This window comes from Cavia porcellus, unplaced genomic scaffold (genome assembly GCF_034190915.1).
Source record: "Cavia porcellus strain 051 isolate PalLab524CR breed Dunkin Hartley unplaced genomic scaffold, mCavPor4.1 scaffold_30, whole genome shotgun sequence".
NCBI classification, from domain to species: Eukaryota; Metazoa; Chordata; class Mammalia; order Rodentia; family Caviidae; genus Cavia; species Cavia porcellus.
Window position 1 is genome coordinate 29899718 of NW_026947513.1, and position 19864 is coordinate 29919581.

At 43.3% G+C, this 19864-nt stretch overlaps 1 protein-coding gene across 6 annotated transcripts in view; it reads right to left on the bottom strand.

Moving 5' to 3' along the window:
* Lnx1 (ligand of numb-protein X 1) overlaps window positions 1-19304 on the bottom strand; it is a 112614-nt gene extending 93310 nt beyond the window's left edge. The window contains exons 1-4 of one of the 6 annotated variants that reach the window (XM_063240426.1): window positions 18492-18507; window positions 17565-17683; window positions 16834-16951; window positions 1387-1859 (exon numbers count right to left, since the gene is read on the bottom strand). In XM_063240426.1, coding sequence (XP_063096496.1) covers window positions 1387-1778 — 392 coding nt within the window. In that variant the 5' untranslated portion in view covers window positions 1779-1859; window positions 16834-16951; window positions 17565-17683; window positions 18492-18507. Of the gene's footprint in view, window positions 1-1386; window positions 1860-16833; window positions 17026-17564; window positions 18069-18096; window positions 18400-18491; window positions 18508-19167 lie in introns of those variants that run through there. The other 5 variants (XM_063240427.1, XM_063240429.1, XM_063240430.1 and 2 more) reach the window with 5 other exon arrangements.
* Between the last annotated feature and the right edge of the window lie 560 nt (window positions 19305-19864).

A 19864-nucleotide genomic window follows, 5' to 3' on the forward strand; every position in this document is an offset into this window, starting at 1 on the left:
TCTCTCCATTCTCCTTCGTTTCCTACTCCTTCTTCCTGGGTAGCAGGGAGGGGGGATATTCTAATCTAAACCCCAGCATTCACAGAGAGATGGCTGCAAACCCAGGTTAGAGGCAGGTGGTTCAACATCTTGGAGAGAAAGTAGTTCACTGGCACAATCAGCATGGGAATCATGTGCTAAGCATTATGCCCAGGTCCTTTCTTTCAGTACAAACTCAGAGATTCCATGCATGTCCCCGAGGGCAAAGACTCCAATGCACAATCTAAAGTATGTGACCTTAAAAAGATATCTCCATCTGCCTCTTGCCCTGGTCATGACAGGAATCAAGATAAATACCAGGTTACAAATTTCCTCTCACAAAATAATTGTGGTATTATTGTTCACCCTTGATTTGGTACCTTAAGTGTTTTAGTAGAGTTCCTCATGTGGGACACAACCCAGGGTTGCTCAAGAGGCTGCTTGTGTGGGGCATGCCCAGGAATACGACAGCTTAAAGCACAAAGAAGCAGACAGGCAGGGTTGGAGGTGGCAGCCACTGCCAGCAGTGAGCACACCACTGCTGTACCACTGAAGTGTGACTGGGCCACAGAGTTAGCAAGCAAGTCACACTAGGAGGACATGAATTTTCTTAAATTTCTCTTTTTAAGACTTAGATGAAAACATCTCACATCTCCTCAGAGAACAGTTGTGCCTTGTCAGTTCCAGTGCACAGGAAATTCTCATAATCATGGGTCAAACTGAAAAAATAAGCACTACTCACAAGGAGACCTTTTTGGGGACCATGAGCCTCAGAGAAAGCTGTCATCAGCTCCTTCCTGTACCTTGCACATTTCAAAATACACACAAAGGAAAGAAGTCAATCATGAAACGCCAAATATTACATGATTCTATTTTCTATGAGGTATTTAAGAGCAGTCAGATTCATAGAGAGAAAAGCACCATGGTAAGTTGTCCATAGTTGGAATGGGGAGTTCATGTTTAATGGTGGATTTGAGTTTGGAAAGAAGAGAAACTTCTAAAGATGGATGGAGGTGATGGCTGCAGACAGTACTTATGCTGCCCAACTGTACACTCAGTAATGGTTAAAAACAGTAAAGTCTATGCTATAATTATTTTATATTAAAATCCCATAAACATACATGCACACGTACACATAACATAAGTCCAGCAACCATTGTTTATTCCACTGGTTCTCAGGCATAAACACCTAAAATATGTTATATTCTCCATAGAGCCTTTCACTAGTTGTAAAGAAATAGAGAAACAGGTATCCTGTGGTGCTTCCAGCACTAGAAGCCACCAGCCTTTCCCTGAGAACAAGTAAGGCTCCACTACAGCCACATAGTGGCTTGCAAGCTCACTGGAGCTGGAGGAGGGGCAGCCTACCTTGTTTGGAAGTGCTGCTGCAGGTCACAGCGTTGCAGCGTCTGGTTACACTGCTCCGTGAAAGGACAAGTCACCAGTAGCTTGTTGACAAGCTTATTGACCAGGATGCTGGACTTCTTGCAATGCTGCAGGACAACGCGCTTGCGGTCCACAGGGCAAAAGTCCTTTTCCACCAGGAAGTTGGTGAGGCAAAGGCTGCAATAGGTGTGTCCACATGGAGTGTCCAGGGGTTCCAGGAAGGCCTGCAGGCAGATGTGGCATATGAGGTCATCGTCCACTTCTGCTACATAGGTGTAACAGTGGTTCTCTTCAAGGGCGTGGACTTGGCCACACACCCTGCATAGGGGGTTGGCCTGGGGATCTGGGTCATCAGCAGCGTCTGGTTGGTTCATGGTTGTCTGGAAACAGTTTGGCAGGAGACTCAGGACAATGGTATTTCTTCAGGAGGAAGAATCAGGATCTTACGGGGTGATCTGCAAATGTAACAGAGAACAAGATGACTTTGCCTCGCAGCACACAGAAAAATTATCGTTATATCAGCAGCAGTGTTGCCAATGGGCATGGACTGAGCTATCGCTCAGAAAGCCGAGGGTTAGTGTTCACTCGGGAGTGACTGGTAGGGTCTTAGATGAGTGACTTTGGCTTGCCATGCCCAGCTTTGCCACTCATTTGAATGGGAACAATGTTTACTTTGAACATCTCCATGCTGGTGTGGTAAAAATCCTTTGACTAGTATCTGTGAAATGCTGTGAACAACTCAAAAGAAATATGCTTAAAGAAATATAATTAATCAAATTAAATAGGTATGTGACCTATGTATATGAAAGTTTGTCAGATCAGAAAAAGGAAAAAAAAAGTTAATGCTCTAATGGCTCTGTTTTATCTTATCTTCTCCAAAAATATGAAATCAGAAATAATTATAGGACATCAAAGCCTTCAACTAAACTGAGAGACGAGAGTCACTGGGTCTTCTGTATGTTTACTATGGCAGGAGCACCCTTTCATTATGCATATATTTTACTCATTCTTCATTGGCTATATGGGCTCTGAGCCTGGGTTCAAATCCCACCATCGCTGTGGACCAGTGATTTCACTTCTTGGTTCCACATCTGCAAAGGGGAGATAATAAAAGTCTACTTTCTAACACTGATATGAAGAGGAAATAACATGTTCCAGAAAGTTCTTAGATTTGTGCCTACCATTTATTTTTTTTTTACTATTTTTTTATTTATAGTAGTACTAGGTATTGAACCCAGAATCTTGGCACACATTAGGCAAGGTCCGTGTCACTGAGTTACTACTCCAATCCTTTTAGAGATAGAGTCTTGCGAAGTTGTCCTTGGAAGCCTTAAACTTTTGATACTCCTCCAAGTAGCTAAGATTATAATTGTGCACCATTATACCTGGCTTGTGCCCTGTGCTTAACTGTACAGTGAAGAGTGGTTACTATCCTCACATGTATTTGTTATAGATTCATGTTTCCAGTCTAGCTTTATTGGCTAGGAAACTTAAAAACCTAATTTCTAGAAGGGGATCGCTTAACTTTGTTCTAATAGGGCTGTTTTATTATGAATTTCCTATGAGTCAGTAGAACACTACCACTATGTCTAATATAGAAATAATGGAGCTTTTTGACATATTTGATTCACACCAAGGAAGTCTCATGGATAGTCAGTCAATAAATATCTTTCAAGCCACAGCTGTGAGGCAGGTAGTGGGCTCAAGTGGGAACTTCCAAGACAGTCATGAGGGATGTACCTGTCCCCTCTCAGGGGACACCCTGTCCAGGGAGAAGGTGAATATACATACAGCCAAGCAGGGGCCCAGGTAAGCAGCCCTGGGTCAGTCCTCATGACAAGTGAAAATTCTGCCTCCTCCTCACCCCCAACTCAACTTTTTTATTTTCCAAATGCAAATACGAAGATCTTAAGCTTTCCACAAGAACATGAATAACATAACAGGAAACTAGCCACATGTGGAAATAGCATGGCAGTCATAAACTGTGCTACATCTTTTCTTTTCCAAATAAAGTCTGAGGTTGTTTGTACAAACACAAACTTATCTCAAAAAAATTACACTGACTTCAAACTTTCATTGAGTCAGCCCCATTGTTTACATTTCTGTACTGTGCGAGTGTGCTTGGAAGAATGTTCTAGAGGAGGCGTTGAGGCTGATGGCTGACTGTGAAAACACTTTGAAATCACAGCATCAGACAAGACCACACAAGACAAAGGTAGAGGGTACAGGGAAGGGGTGAAGTGGTTTCTAGTGAGAGTTCATTGAAAACTACACAGCTGTTATTTGTCCTTGTAGAGAAGGTACTGGAACCTCACAGGAAATGCTTCAAATAATGCCATAAATATGAAAATAGAAACAGCCACCCAAAAGGTTATCGCCCACTAATGGGGGAAGGAAAAGTGTTCACATGTGGTGACCTGAAGCTTAGATCAGTGGCAGCAAACCACAGCACGCGTGCTGCTGTGGACTGTTTGTGTCACTGAAAGCTCTAAAAGTTTCACTGTCACCACTCCAGGTCTTTTGGTTTCCACTGGAAGGGCTCTGTTTTGTATTCCCACATGCTCCGGGCCTGCCATTTCTTCCTCCCCCGTGAGGGAAAGAGGCTGAAACAGGAAACCAGGCTGCAGCTACGGTGGTAAACTCTTCTGAGTCATTCCCTTCCCAGAGCCTGGGTTCTCAATCTGTGTTCTAGAAGGTATCAGAGGCCTCCCAGTCTCCACTGGAAGTGAACAAAGGAAGAGATAAAGGAGGGCTTGGCCGTCTCTCAGAGGTCCACAGCTAAAGGCTTGGTCTCCACGGTGGTGATGTTGAGTCCGGACTAAGTGGGAAGGCCCTGCAGATGTGTCCTCGAAAGAAACTGTGGGGACCTAGGCTGTCAGGCTCTCTCTGTGTCCTGGATTTATGAAATGATCAGTTTTCCTTTACCATATGCTACCATCACTGTCAGAGGCCCAAAGTGAAGGGGCCACCTGATCTTGCCAATCTCAGAATCATGAATCAAAATAAACCTTCTCTTTTTATAAGTCAGTTGCCTGAAATATTTCATTATAGTAATAGGAAGCTAACTAAAGTATTGCTTCTCTTGCAACCAATGTTAGTACTACATTTATTTCATTGATTCATCAGATTCCTCATAATATTATGCTCAAGGAAATTTAGTTTTTAAAAAAAAAAGCTGGGTGTGGTGGCATATGCCTGTAATCCCAGCACTTGGGAGGCTGAGGCAGGAGGATTATTGAGAGACCAACCTGGGTTACAAAATAAGCTCAAAGGCAGCCTGAACTGTATAAAGAGATCCTGTCTCAAAGAAAAGAAGAAGGAAGAAGAGGAGGAAAAAGAGGAAGAGGAGGAGGAGGAGGAGAGGAGGAAGAAACAGTAGTTGTAAACCACCAGAATAGATAAGACCTTTTTTATAGATAGAGTTCCCCGGGCTAATTAAGAGGAGTGTTTTTGTTTATTTTGTTTATTTTTGTTTTTGATGATTGAAGGTTTAGAAAGATTCTTTTTTTCTTTACTTCCTAACAGCTTCTTGAGCATATGCCATGTGTCAGGCACTCTGTTAAGAGTTTATATTACATTATTTAATCCTCTCAGCACCCAAAGGACTGTTTTGTTTTTAATTTAACTGATGAGGAAACTGAAGTGTGGTATCTAAGTAACTCTCCAGTCACACCTAAGCGCAAACCAACCAGGAAGTGCTGTCTGATGCTATTTTCTGTACTGAAGCATTTCAGCCCTGGTCTTCCTGCATCTTTCTTGATTATGACTTGTCAGAATGCCAATTATGCAGGAATCCAGTACAAAATTCCAGGGAAAAATCTCCTTAAGTCTCGTTTCAAGTAAATATGCTGAAGATTCCAGGGGAAGGCACCCCAGGATCTACAGAGCACTGAGACGCCTAAGGCAGAATGGGTGGACTGGGCCTGTGCGCGGCAGGCTGCCTCTCCAAGCCCAGCTCTTCTCCCTTCTCTTCTTTCCCTTTTCTCCTTCCTCTTTCCCTCTGTTTCTCTCTTTCTGGATCTGAGGCCAGTTTGAACTCTCTGGCACTTACCCACATAGTAAACCAATTTCTTAATGTATTACTAATGTAAACACTGCTGTATATATTTTCTGAATTTACTTTAGACTAAATAAAGCCTATGTGAATAAAAACAGATTCTGAGAAGATTAAACAAGCAGTTTGACCTCCACAGCAAAGATTTTTTAAAAATATGATTAATATCATTTACCTGGCAGTTCTTTCCAGTGCTTATGTTATAAGCACACATCATGTTTTTAAGACCTGAATAGACCTCACTCACTACTGAGCTGAGAAGAAATGCTCAAAACTCACTGACCTAAAAGGTGTCCCCTAAAAAGCAGGAGGGGGCTGTCAGCTTTGAGATCATTTACATTGACTTGGTGTCAGCCAGCAGCACTCTGGCCCTGGCTGCAGGAAGCAGAGAGAACTGTGATGTGGCTTTTGTGCAGGATATGGCCAGAAAACAGAAAAGTGGGTGCCCTCCCTGGGCATGCTTAAGGGGGGTGCATTAGGAAAAACCCCTCCGCTCCTTTCTAACTTAGAAACCCAATTTAAATTTTACAGATGCAGATCACCAGAACTGACAACACAGTGCTAACATGCTGCAGGAAAAATAAAAATCTCCATCTCAGTTTGTTGGTCATTTCTGCTTCCCTTCTCACTATTTTCTGATCTGGTCTAGATAGAAGCTATTTGGCATAATTTTCAAATTCTGAACTTCTTGGTTGCCTTAGTCTGCTCTCTACTGCTGTCACAAACACCACAGACCAGGAAACCCAGGAGCGCAGGAGTGTGGCAACATCCTAACCAGTGGAAGGGCAAGTGAGCTCCCTGGGGACTGAGCCTCCTGTTACAATGCCCTCCGAGGTCACAGCATCAGTCCATTTGATGGGGGGGGACCCTCATGGCCTCATCACCTCTTACTGCGGTCACAACGGCACAACTCAACATGAGCTTTCAGAGAGACATTCAAACCACAGCAACAAAAATACAGACCAAGGAAAGCTGCCTGTTGACCAAGAAGATCTCTGGAGATCATATGTATACCGCGGCCACACTAAATGGATTTAAGAACAGCCCTTGGAAGACAGTCCATGCAGCAGTAGCAAAATTTCTGTGTAAGACGACCTGTGAGAACAACGGACACCCTAGTGTGGTACCATATCCTTTCAAAGCATCATAGCTTTATAGAAAATGATTATATATAGGGTCAAGGATTTAGCTCAGCGGCATAAGCGCCTGTCTGGCAAGCACAAGGTCGCAAGTTTGATCCCCGGTTCAAAAAAAAAAAAAGAAAATGATCGTGTGATGTAGTTGTCACAAAAAATAGTATAGAATAAGCAACTGGATAAGATATACCATTTGGTATGATGCCCTGGTAATTTGTTTCCTCCTATTAAAGAACCAGATTTGACCCCAAATCAGCTCTTAAACTGTTGCCTGAGTCAATGTTTCTAACAATAGTAAGGGGATTCCCTATAATTAAAAAGAATTCAGGATGGGTGTGTAGCTCAGTGGCAGAACACTTGCTTAGCAAGTACAAGGCCCAGAGTTCCATCCCCAGCACCACAAAAACAAACAAACAAAAAATAAAAATACAATTAAACAAAAAATAAAAGGAATCTATCCACCCTATTGATGGAGGTATGTGGTACTTAACCTTGTCAGAGATGCAACACTGTAGCTACAGACTCTGAATTCAAAGAAGTTTTTCAGAGAGGATCCTTAAAACAGATCTTTATTATTTTTACAAAATAGATCATTCTGTTTTTGGTGTGGGAATCTATATATTAAGCAAAAATTTGCCATCCCGGAATTCCTGTATTCCCTCCATGGGTACAGCGTTACCCCTGGAAGCCTTCAGAGAACATCCAATTCCTTAAGTCATTCAAATCCAAGGAAACAGATCTTTTATCCTCTTCCAGGCTGAGCAGCCTTAAATTAGTGCACCATTTGTTCAGGTTTCTCCACGCCAGCAGCCTGACCAAATCTTTGCAAACTCCCTAGTGTATCGGTGTGTCTCCTGCAATGTTCAGTAAATGCCAGGAGCACCTGCTCCCTCATCTTGTCATCAGACAGTCCAAGACTGTACCTGCTTTCTCAGGAGCGGCAGCACATCATGCAGTGGACCAAGCAGAAGACACTGTCTCAGGGCTTGGAAGAAACAGTATGTAGTAATAGGGATTGGGGATGAGCAGACAAAAAAGAAAACAATCTAGAGTGTATGGCAAGCCTTCATACGTGAGGGCACTAAATCCATGAAGTTAAGCATGTGTGAATAGAAAATACTCCAAAAATTTACATTTGTATGAAACATGTAGAAATGTTTTAACCATTGCATTATTTCCTAAAAAAAGCACAGTATAACAACTATTTATATGTCATTAGATTGTATTAGGGATTATAAGCAATCTAGAGATGATTTAGATACAAGGAATGATGCAGGAAGAGTACCTGTAGATAACGAGCTATTTTATATAAAGAAGTTGAACCATCTGTGAATTTTAGTATCCATGGGGAGGACTCTGGAACCAATCATCCTATGGATATCAAGGGATGACAAATTTCTCTCTCTCTCTTTCCATATGTACGGATCTCAAAGGTAATAAGGCAGAACTGTAGTGGCTTTTAAGAGCTCTGAACACGATTTACACAATGCAGCTACTAAATGGCTTTAGGTGGATTTACATGGACAGGAGAACATCTTTGGTGGCTAAACAGCGTGGTATAGGAATCACAGTGCATCCTTATTTCCCAGAACAAATGGTATCTGAGGAATTTGGGGCTCTCTTAGTTGTGAGCATTCCTTTATTTTGATAAGTGCTATTTCAAAATGTACTGATAATAAATAACACAAGAGGACTGGAGACCAATTAAGCAAATAATCAAGAGATAATTTTCCCACTCAGAACACAAATACTCATTAATCTTCACTTAGAGTCTCTTGTAAATGAGAAAGCTAAGTGATGTGCCAACGAGGGCTGTTGAAGCGGCAATGGGCAGGACTGACAGCCTGCAGCTCAGGCTGCCCCTCCAAAACAATCCAAAAGTACACAAGTGCTCAGAAAAGAAAGACCCAAGGAGGGAGCACTGTCCCCCTGATGCTGATACTTGTATCCTGACCTAGGGAGGCGGGTCTGCCGGAAAGCCCAGCTTATGGAAAATTCCTCTTTGCCAAGATAACAATGTTTAGAAAAACCCCCGAACATATTCGGGGACACACTTATCCCACAGTGCTGTGCTGAGCCAAGTAGCAGCCTAAAGTGAAAGGAAAAAATGCATCTTATATGCATATTTTTGTGTGTTGTTTACTGCCTAATTTTTTCCTGATTGTTAAAGTGGTTTGGAAAAATGTGGAAAATAGAAAACACATACATCAAAACTTATGTCGTTTAAAGTTTAAATATTTTATTTACACTGAGAATAAAATTTTAAAAATAGTTTTACTCTCCTGATTTTTAAAGGAAGCAAATTCATCAATATTTTCAAAAGCTTCCTCTTTGCTCATCTCGTTTTTGAGGAAATGTGTCATTTGACAATTTCTTGACTAAGTGATAATCTTAAGTAATTCCTAAATAACCTAGGCTCACAGATCCTGTCTTAAAATCAAAATTTAAACAAATGTGATCATTTGCTCATTTTGTGCACTGACTGTGCTTTTTAAAAAGATCTGTGATTTTCTAAAAAAAAAAATTGTGATATTTTAAAAAATATTGTGATCACTGAGGTTTTTGGAATGTTCCACTGTGAGTGCCCCACTCGCCTCAGCTTAATTATGGCCTTGTCACTATTATTTTTAGAACCTGAAGCAGAGATAGCAGGATGTCAAAGCTCTGGTTTGGTGCCAGCTGTGTTACCAAGCACCTCTGTGGGTTTACAAGTTCCCCTTTTACCTGACCCAGTTGCCAGCTGGGTCAGTGACAGACACAGAGAATGACCACGGCTCCACAGACGCACCACTCGACTTTAACCCAGGTCTACACTGTTGTGACTCTTCCTGATTGTTGTACCTGATAGACAAACCAGGCAAGCAGCTCATCTACAGCATCGTGAAATTCTGCTTCAAAGAAGAAAGAAGTGTAATCTAAAACCAGGTTCTACTGAGGAATACAAAATGATCAGATCCTGGAAGAGCTTTGGTTCAGAAGTATACAAGGGCTCAGTCAAGCAGTAAAGACTTCTTTCTAGCCAGGAACAGACACAGAATGTGGTATTACATAAAACAGTGTGAAGCTCTATTTTACTATAGGGGTGTTTCCTTTGTACTTTTTGATGAATTAAAGTTCAAAATATTTTAATCCCTTCAAAAAATCCTAATGTTTTGCAATGTATTGGAAACACATACAAGCCAACCCTATGCCAGATGACCTGCCAGTTAACCTTTTAGTTTTGAGAAACTGAGCTTGAGCTGGGTGCAGTGACGCAGAATCTGTAGTTCCAATATTTTAGAGGCTGATTGCTCAAGTCCAGGAGATTCAGAGCAGTCTAGGCAGCATAGTGAGACTCTCAAACAAACAAATAAACAAACAAACAAATGGAAACTAAGCTTGGGCTGGAAGTGTCCATCACGCTAGAGTGCTTGCCTAGCATGTGTGCGGCCCTTGGTTCAAATCCCTAGAACCAAAACAAAACAAAACTGAGCTTTAGATTTTCTGCTGCTGATGCATTATCTGAATGAGTCGTTATTTAGCTGGTTTTAAACTCACTTCTGGGTTTATGTGTCACTGCGCAGATCACAGTCAGGGACACCATTCTGAAAAGCAATACACTCCTGGAGAAAACGAATGGGCCAGTAGTAGTGATTTCTTGATACAGTGTCCCCAGTTCTCTAAAAGAATTCACCAGCAGGGACATGTGCCACACTATTGCCCTGGCCCTGACTATAATTCCTAGGTTGCTGAGGAGAAAGCAATTACCAAAGTTAGGGCCATAATGAGCCGCTGACATTTTTTTAATAAGTAAAACTTGAATTAGGGAACTAAAATTCGTAAGAGGTTTGGTGACTATGCAGTGGGCTATTCCTCAGCTCGTAGACTTACATGCAATCAGGAAGAATTCAGTGCATTAGTGGCCTAAATAAAAAGAGTCACATTTGAGATTGAACCATAAACCAGAGTTGGAAGTGGGGGCAGGGTGCATATGTGTGCAGGGGGCATCACACTGCAGAGCAAAGGCGGGGAGTGGGTGTTCACAGTCTGCTGCAAAGGTTGTGGTCTGCTCTGCTTCTCCTAAATTAATGGTCTCAAAGGCGTACGTGACTCATTAATGAAATCTGTGGGTGTCTCTCGCCTGCACAGTGCTTGTAACATTAGGAAAGATAGACAAAAAGAAAAAAAGCCGCAAGGATGTTTTAAAAGGCTAAAAATATGTCAGGAAATCATAGGAAAATTGTGAACTAGAAAGAGATAGTGTAAAACACAGAGGCAGTAACTGGTCACAGAAGAGTCAAAAAATGGGAAGACAAGGAAGTGCTAAAATACAGTGTCCCCAATGGCTAGCCAATCAGACACAAATGTTAGAAGCCAGAGAAGGCTTTGCATAAGCAGGTTAGAGAAAAGTTTTGCCTCTCTTGACAGGGGATTTTGAAAAATCAGCCAAGGCCCTCTTGGTAAGAGCCTGCGGCGAGGGCCAGGAGGAGAACCAGAACTCCTGAGATCCGGCCATGGTGGGACTCAGGCAGCTCATTCACCTGCCCTCTTGGTAAGCACCAGCGGACTGGGACTGGAGGAGAAGCATTACCTTTGAGCCTACTGCCATGTGGGCTGAAAAGCACCCTTCCCCTGCCTCCCCCCCACCATAGCTACTGGGGATAGATGTCTCAGCATCTCTTGGGAGGATGACCATATGCAGTATAGCAAATATGGGGGATTTCCTTCTATCTTCTGTTTGAAGGCATAGGTTGTTTTCACTGTTTTGTTATGGTTCTTTTGCTCTATTCAGTATTTTCAATTGGTTATATAATGTTCAATTTTTGGTTTGATTTTGCTATACCTAATTGACTGGACAACTATTGTGAAGTTAAAGAGATAGACCATAGTACTTATTACTACTGTACCAGTATCCTACTGTGAAATCCTGTACCAATTTCACTGCATTGTCTCGATTGGCTTTGTTCTGTCTTGTGCTGTTGCATTTTTACTACTTTCAAAATAAAATTAAAAAAGAAAAGAAAATTAAAAAAGAAAAGCCAGGTCTTATGGAGACAACAAGATGAAGATATTTGCATTCTCAGCATTTCCCTGCTGTGTCTGTTCTATATACGTTCATCAATTGCCAGTCCACCTATGGCAATTGTCTTCAACTTTGTGGGATTTCCCTTAGGTAATTCAATTTTATCATCACTGAGCTTAAGTCTAATTAGGAAAACATGGATGATATAATACAAGAATGACAATAATGCCTAATGAGGAGCTTGAAAACACAAAGTGACTCACGTTAATGTGAGTATACAGGAGCCTAAACATGCTGCGTTGTATTCAAAAAAGGCCACATGACTGACAAAAGTAGTCATAAGCAAGTTATGCAAATCATCTCAGCAGATGGCTATGACATATTTACACCTCCACATCATGCACTGCACTGTTCCTGTGCTCTGTGCCAAGAAGCTATTAAAGAAAATTCTTGGAGAGTTTCCACTCTGTTGTTGGTGAAGGCTTTTGTGTTCCTGTGACAGATGATCAAATACAAGAAGCAGATAAAGTTGATGGCAGAATTTAAGTCTATACGTTACATGTCATACTCGATGAAATAAGGTCTCTATTTCATAGGGATAGAAGCTGTGGTCACTGTCAGCAGTGTACTTAGTCAACCCCCCTTTTAAGGAATATATCTCTCTGGGTAAGGACAATGAGTTGTTTTAGAAAGGTAGGTGAAGATGAGCAGGGATGCAGAGCACAGGTCACAAAAACTGCAGATCTAAAGTTAGTTCATCTACCTTCTGTCTGGAACAGGAATTCTTTTTTCTTTTCCTTTTCAAAATGTAATATAAAATTTAAAAAATTATTACTTTCAATGAGCCGTTTTGTTACTTGCAAGATAGTTATGGTGGTATTTGGCATGCATCATTTAATCTCTAAAATAATCCTATGAGATCCATAATATAACCTTCATTTTACTGTGCTGAAAAAACACAAACATCCTTGTCATTCATTCATTCATCCACCCACCCACTGACCCATCTATCCATCTGATTAACACATACAAGGCACAAATGTACTCAAAAAATGGCCACATCTGTAACAAGGAACTCATCAAGCCAACAGGCTGCCTCCTGCACATTTGGACAACACTAATTTACGGAAAGTTGTTCCTCATACTAATCACATGGAAAGTAACGAGACAGGAAGAAATGGCAAAGGTAGGCCAGAGATAACCACAATTTGAATTCCCCATTTCAACTCAGTGCAATCTTTTGAACTTGGCAACTTTCACCGTTTTCTTAGCAACACCTATTCTTTCGGGATAGTAGATGGTTAAATCTCATTAACCATGAAATAGTGACACAGTCTTTCCTCCAGATAGTTTTGTAAAGCCCTTGATAGTTTGGAGGCGCTGTCAGAGGACAATAAAATGTGCCACCCACATAAAAGTGAGTCTATGCAATTACAACACATTAACACTAAGAATAGTTTCCTAATACCAAGAAGTCCAGGAATACCCAGGCGGTGAGGGAGGCCCATCCGAGAGCCTCCCTGACATGTCCTGTCTTGGCAGCATCTTACAGGTAGCCTTTCAAGTGGCCAAAATCCCAGGAGGACACTTATTTTCTCCAACTTTTGTGAGAAATTCAAATATCAAAAGGAGATTGTGGCCAAGGTCAGGGAGAAAAGGAGACTCTGAAGAACGAAGCTACAAGTGTAGTTCCAGGAGGATCCATGTTCCTTATAGCATGGACTCTTGCTGCCCACAGTTCTGTAAAAATCAGGAGGCACGCTGGCAGCTACCATGGCTTATAATGCCAAGGTAAGTACGAAAATCGGGTTAGCAAGTGGGCCTCCTAGCCTCTCTGGAAATCTTTTTTGTTTGGAGTCTGGCCCTCCATCCACTGCAGATCCCATCCTTAGATCCAGGGTACAGTATGACAAAAGAGTCTAACTACAGATGAAATAACAATTGTTTCTGTAATAGCATAACAATGGTTAACACTTACTGTATGCCAGCCACTTCACATTCATCCAATTCAATCGCTGGTCACAACAGCACTGAGTTGGCTAAGTGTTCCAGTTTCCAGATAACTAAATCAAGGCAAAGCCATTTTAAGTAATTCTGTAGGCTTGTGATTACATGGCAGAGCTTGGCTTCAGATCAGATCAGCCTGCTTCACTGACCATGCCTTTGCTTTCAGGACGACAACACAGCTAACTGTGGGCCAAGTTACCAGTCTACACATTTCACATGTTTCAGATCACTGTATCTTCATGACAATCCTCTTTTAGTGTTGAGTAAAGCAGGTTTAAAGACTCCATCCCAGCGCACATAGGAAGCATCTGGCAGAACTGAATTTTGAATCCAGATAGTCAGATGGCAGAGGCCAGATCACTTAGAAAGTAGCACTGGTCCACCTGGAATTCAATGGCTAAGATCAGAATTTCCTAGGAAGGCACTGCCTGTTTACTGCAGTCTGAGCCATTCACTTTGGTGGGTACCCCATCTATCACCTGTTGCAAGGACAGGGGGGAGTTGTAAAGCACACCTTTTTAGTATTCTTTGAGGGGTGAGTAGGGAATGTAGACAAGGAAACTAATGGGTGGGTGGGGAGGTTGAGATTCTTCTCCAGAGTCCCCTACAGAAGCTAGCAGTAGATTTCAGATTAGAACCTATTATCCTCAATGTATTAGTCACCTGCTTTTTTTTTCTTTTTGAGACAGGGTTTCATTATGCAGTTCAGGTTGGCTTTGAACTCACTTTGTAGCCCAAGCTGGACTTGAACTCACAGCAATCTTCCTGTCTGGGTTTACAGGCATGTACCACCATGCCTGGCTCAGTGGCTGGCTCTTAATGATGAAAACTTGTGTTATCCCTCGGGGACAGGGTGAGCTCAGAATAAACTATCAGGGGCCCACAGACACAACGGCTTTTATGCAGTGAGTCAAGGTCATTGAAGGGCATAGGATCTTCTGCTAAGCAGGCCACCATATTGAACAGGTCCATGTACCTCCCTTTGAGGGTACAGTGCAAGACCCAAACTAACTGCAGTTCTTGCCAGTGATGTGACCATTTGCATGCCCAGGCTGGGGTAAAGCATGCCTTATCTGTAAGACTAGAGCAACCAAGTGCCCAGCCCACCCTGCACATAGACAAACTGAAAACAGGGCTCCCTGCCAAGTCAGATTACTACAAATAACAGGGCATTTCCCCTGAAGACCTTGGCTCTGTTGTGCCCGGAGGTAGGAAGAGTGGGACTACTCAAATTCCCAAAGGCTCTGCCTACAAGGCAATGGACTTGGCTGCCTGGCTCCTTTAATGACATCACATCCTTTAAGGATTTCTGTTTCCTCCTGCCTGTTTTATTTTTCCAAACTGTTAGCAATTTCAATAACAAGAACAAGCAAGGTTCCTAACAAGTGCAACCACAGGTCTTTTACCTCCGCAGGCTCAGAACACACCCTCAATCTACCCATGAAAGCTCTTGTGCAAAAGATGGCCCTGGACTGTATTTGGCTGTGCACTGGCTTCAGGCACTGGCCAGTTGAAGTTACCTATGTTAGGACCTCCTTTACTTCTCAGGACCACATTATATTATAGGGATTAGTAACTGTTGTCCTTCTGATGAAGTAATCGAGGGTCAGAGAAGCTAAGTGACATGCTCAAGAATATAATTGGAAGAGACTATACAATTTTCCTTCAGCTCTTATAGCTGCTAGAACTAGGGGATGGAGACACCACAGAACAATGGATGGCACCCATGGGCAAGTTATCCAACAAGCCAACTATATTCTAGACATTCTCACTCTGAAATTGTAGTCTGACTTTTTTTTTATATTACAGGCCATAATGTCCACAGTTCGGTTCTCTCAACAAATTAAATTTATTTAATTATAAATTATTATGAAAGGAACTCCGACATCTAGATAAATATTTCTATCTAGATGATTCAGTAGCCAGATCTTTCTGTCAAAGCTTTGAATCAAGTGAGAATGTTATTAAGGTATAAGCAGCAGTCACTCTCTCCAAAGACACAAACTCAGGAGAAAACATAAACACAAAGGTTACTTAAAGGAGAACACTATGAGCAAAAGAAAAAACTGGCCACAAGAGAAAGGTAGCTTCTTTTTGGTAAGAAACAACTTTCCATTTAAGGGAAAAGTTTCCTCAACTTGTTCTACTTCATATTTTGATATTTTAGATAGATAAATAGAACATAATTCTTAACAGATTATTCCCTTACAAATTTAACTACTAATTTAAATCTCAGCGCACGTGTGCGAGGAAAAACAAACAAACAAACAAACAAACAGCTAATGAAAGAATCCAGAATAAACTGCCTCACGGTTTCATTTTTCTCCTCAGGTTTTCCAGGTCATCTCAGTAGGGACTATGATTTTTTTTTCCCCTTTTGATAACAACAGTATAGTGGCCACTGGGTTGTTAAGAACAGAAGTAGCCCAGGCTGGGCGGTCAAGATTAAGAAAACAAAAATGGATCTAAGAGTTAAAACTGCAGGTCATGTCCTGGCAGAACAATCTCTTTGGTATATTTATTTGGTATATTTGCTGTTAAAAAGAGACCAAAAGAGTTTCAGAAAATTAAATGTCACTGCCTGCAGTTATCCTTGTGGCCTTGGAGGATTCATCTTTAACCAAAGGAATCATCTGTAACCAGAGGTCATCAGGCAGCCAGGCTGGGCCTGATAGTAAACAATTCCAATCTAGGCTGCAAAATGTTTGTGAAAGGGTGTTCAACAAAGAGCAAAGAAAATGAAGACTTTTTCAGAGATGAGACGGGGAGAATGTTGCACAGGCTTTGGTAGAAATCACCCCTGGGGAGAGGAGCACATTAAAATGAGGCCCAAACAAAACTAAAAACACAACAGGCAAATGTAAGGCAACTCTGAATTCTGTTTGCCCTGGACCTCCAGGCCCCATTAAACAGGCTGAACAGGTCCACACCTTTTCGGTACATTTCAAAAAACTCTCCACTGCACTCCTCTCCGCGCCAGGCTTTTACACAATCAGATCAACTTTCCTGACAAGCAGAGGTTGGATTAACAATTAGGAGAAACAAAAAGGATTAAATGTCTGACATGGGAGAACTTCATTGTACAACCAGAATGTCCAAGACATCTTTACTCTTCCTGTTTCCCCCAGGGCTAAGCCCTTTTGGTTATATTTCTCATTCAAATTCCTCGATCAGATCCCTTAGACCAGTGGCCTAAATGCAGAGAGAGGAAAATGGAGAGTTTAGCTCACCTTTTCAAGTGTCTCTCAAAGCAACAGCAACCAGGCACCTTTCATCCCTTGTGGCTGAATGAAGCAGACAGTCAGGCAGCCTGAACAGTGACTAGAATCAAGTTTGGTGGACAGGAGGCTGGAGGGAGAAGGGCATTGGTTGGTCCAGAGCAGGAAATGGGTGACAGCATGGAAGCTTGGACAGATAAAGCATTGCTGAGACCTTAGCGATTGAAACAGTCAGTAGGTCCCGCCCACTTGTCATTTACCTGGATACCTGCAAGCAGGTAGGCGGAGTTGTTCTGAGGACAAATGAATCGTTAGAGCAATTTGCAAGCTGGAATTTACTTTCTTTCTTGAGCACAGCACGTGTCCAGCCCCGTGTAAAGATCTGAGTTTATCAGTCCAGTGGTTTCCCAGGCCCTCCCCAGCCCTCGCAGGTGCCAATATAGGCATTAAAAGGCAAATTTAAACACGGAAGCATGACAGTACTTGAGTGGGCACACAAAAGAAAAAGCAGATATGAAGACTCACTGCTTAGAAATATCTGAGCCCAAATGCCTTTTTCAGTGGATCCTATTTGAATCCCAATTGGGGATCTGTCCAGTATCATGACAAGTTGGAGGTGATCGTTCAAATTCAGTCCTTAAAAAATCTAAATATGGTACTTGTCAAAGTCATTTGCAAACACGACTCATCCCCAGCATTTTAATTCCACGTACAGGCATTTGTAAAACTTTGGTCATTCCTACCTGGGCTCCTTGGCAGTTAAGAGTCACACGGAGGTTACAGTTCCCCATGGGTCTGCAATTAGGTGCATTTTAAATGATTCAGATTTGAATGATAGAGCAGTAATAGGGCCATGCTGCCGCTGTCAGGGCCAAGGAGGAAGAGTCAGAGTTATTTCCGTCCCAAGCTTGGTGTGTGACCCTGGGCTAGTCACTGTTGCTTCAGCTCTTCCAGCAGAACCGGGGTTCACATAGGAACTCAGCCTTCGCCTGGGCCTGCTCCGAGCTGCCCGGCTGGCTGGTAAGCCCTGTGGCATCCTGGGAGGGCTGTAAACAACTGCTCATCCTACTGAATCGCTGTCATTTCTGTGACCTGCGTCCAGCATCCCTGGACACTTTATTCACTCTCTGGAATGTGCTCCCCGAGGACACTGGGGAGGCGTCCGCCCCCACCGAGGAAGGTCTGCTCGCCCAGAGGTGCTGTTCCCTTTGAAGGCAATAAATGTTGAACACCACCCTCCCACACACGCGCAGACCTCTGCCTTCCACTCCTGACCTTGGGAATGTCTTTGATGGCTTCTAATCCTGCTTCTAATCCTGCACTGCTAAGGGTGGTGGTGGGGTCAGTGGCGCTGGGCTGGGGCGGGTTGGGGAAGGCCAAGGAAGGAAGTCTAGATCCCACTCCTGGGCCTCCGCCCGGCAGCAGCCAGTCATTCAATAGCGTGTAAAACAGGGGTGTGTTGAAGAGGGTGCTGCAGCTCGGGACAAGTGGGGCGCAGGCAGCCCGGCTCCTCCGCCGGCGAGAGCCGGCTCCTCCCCGAGGCCCGGCCAGGCCGGCTGCCTCCCCGCACCTGGCAGCCCGTGAGCCACGAGCAGCGTCGGGAACTCAATGAACCCTTCGCGTTTTTATCCAATAGAAACGGAGGAAGGTGTAGCCACCCCCTTTCTCACCGATAACAAAAGAACCCATCAAAACAAAACAGGTGGAGGCAGCAAAACCTTGACACTCGGCTTTTTCCGGAAAACCGATCAGCCCACCAAAACAAAGGCTTCTCCTCTGGGCAAGAGGGGCGTACCGGGGGGCGGGGCGGGGCACGAGCCCGGACAGCTCCGAGGCCCCGCCCCGCTCCGAAGGCCCCGCCCCGCTCCGAAGGCCCCGCCCCCTCCGTCCCCGCCGGCTGTCAATCACGGCGGAGGGGAGGGGGCGGCAGGGCTCTGCTCAGGGCTGAAGGCGGGAGGTGCGTGCAGACGGGATCGCAGTGCAGCCAGGCATGGCGCGGAGAGCTTCGCAGAAAGGCAGAGACTATGCTTCCACTTGCTGTCGTCACAAATACAGGAGAGCCGGAGGAAAGGAGGAAGGGGACGAAGGAAAGGAAAAGAAGAAAACAGAGAGCTGTTAAACTCGATGAGCTGATGTCCAGCAACTCCAGACTGTTTCCCAGGGCAGCCGTCCCAAGGGGGTTTCTTGATGCTCCTGGGTTTAAAACGATCTTCAAAGGTTAAGAGAAATAGCAATATGAGATCCATTATTCATTCGGGCTGTTATATTATCATGGAAGTATTTCCAAATTATCAGAGGAAAGATGATAATACAGATAATATAAATCAGCTTGGAGCGGGTACTCACCGGGTGTCGCTTGCTGCTCTACGCACGTCATGCAACAATCTTATATGTGCCAGTACCATTTGGTACAGCTGGGGAAACCGAGGGCTAGAAAAGCCGAGAACTTGCGGGAGGATGGTTCCCCCGGCAAGTGGCAAGGCCTGAGCAGTTTTTAACCAGGGCCCTTTTTAACCTCGGGGAAAGAAAGCGGGGAAGGTTCTGATTGGATGCTCACTGCACAAGGTTCTAGACAGTACTTTGGCCTCTTCCTGTCCTGTGTTCAGAAGGAAGTGCTTTGTGGAAGCTGGGGAATGACATTTCTGTGAAGGGAGGAATGTCTTCAATTGCAAACAAATGAGTAACTTGTTTATATATGACATACGTCTATGAGATACACTAGGAAATTTACCGCTCCTGAACAGGTGTTCTTGAAACCGTCTTTCTGGGGCCTATTAGACCAATACTGAGAAGGGATTAGTCAAGAATGACTTGTGGCCGGGTGTGGTGGCCCATGTGTATAATTTCAGCTACTGAGGCAGGAGGATGGTAGTTTTGAGGCATGCCTAGGCAAATTTGCAAGACCTTGTCTCAAAATAAAAAAGGGCTGGGAATGTAGTAGTGGGTTCGTGTCTCTGTACTATTGTGGTGAGGAGACCAATTGTAACTTTCTCTGACTTCTTTTATGGTCCTTTCTCTGTATAATTGCAGCAGCCTTGCTTTC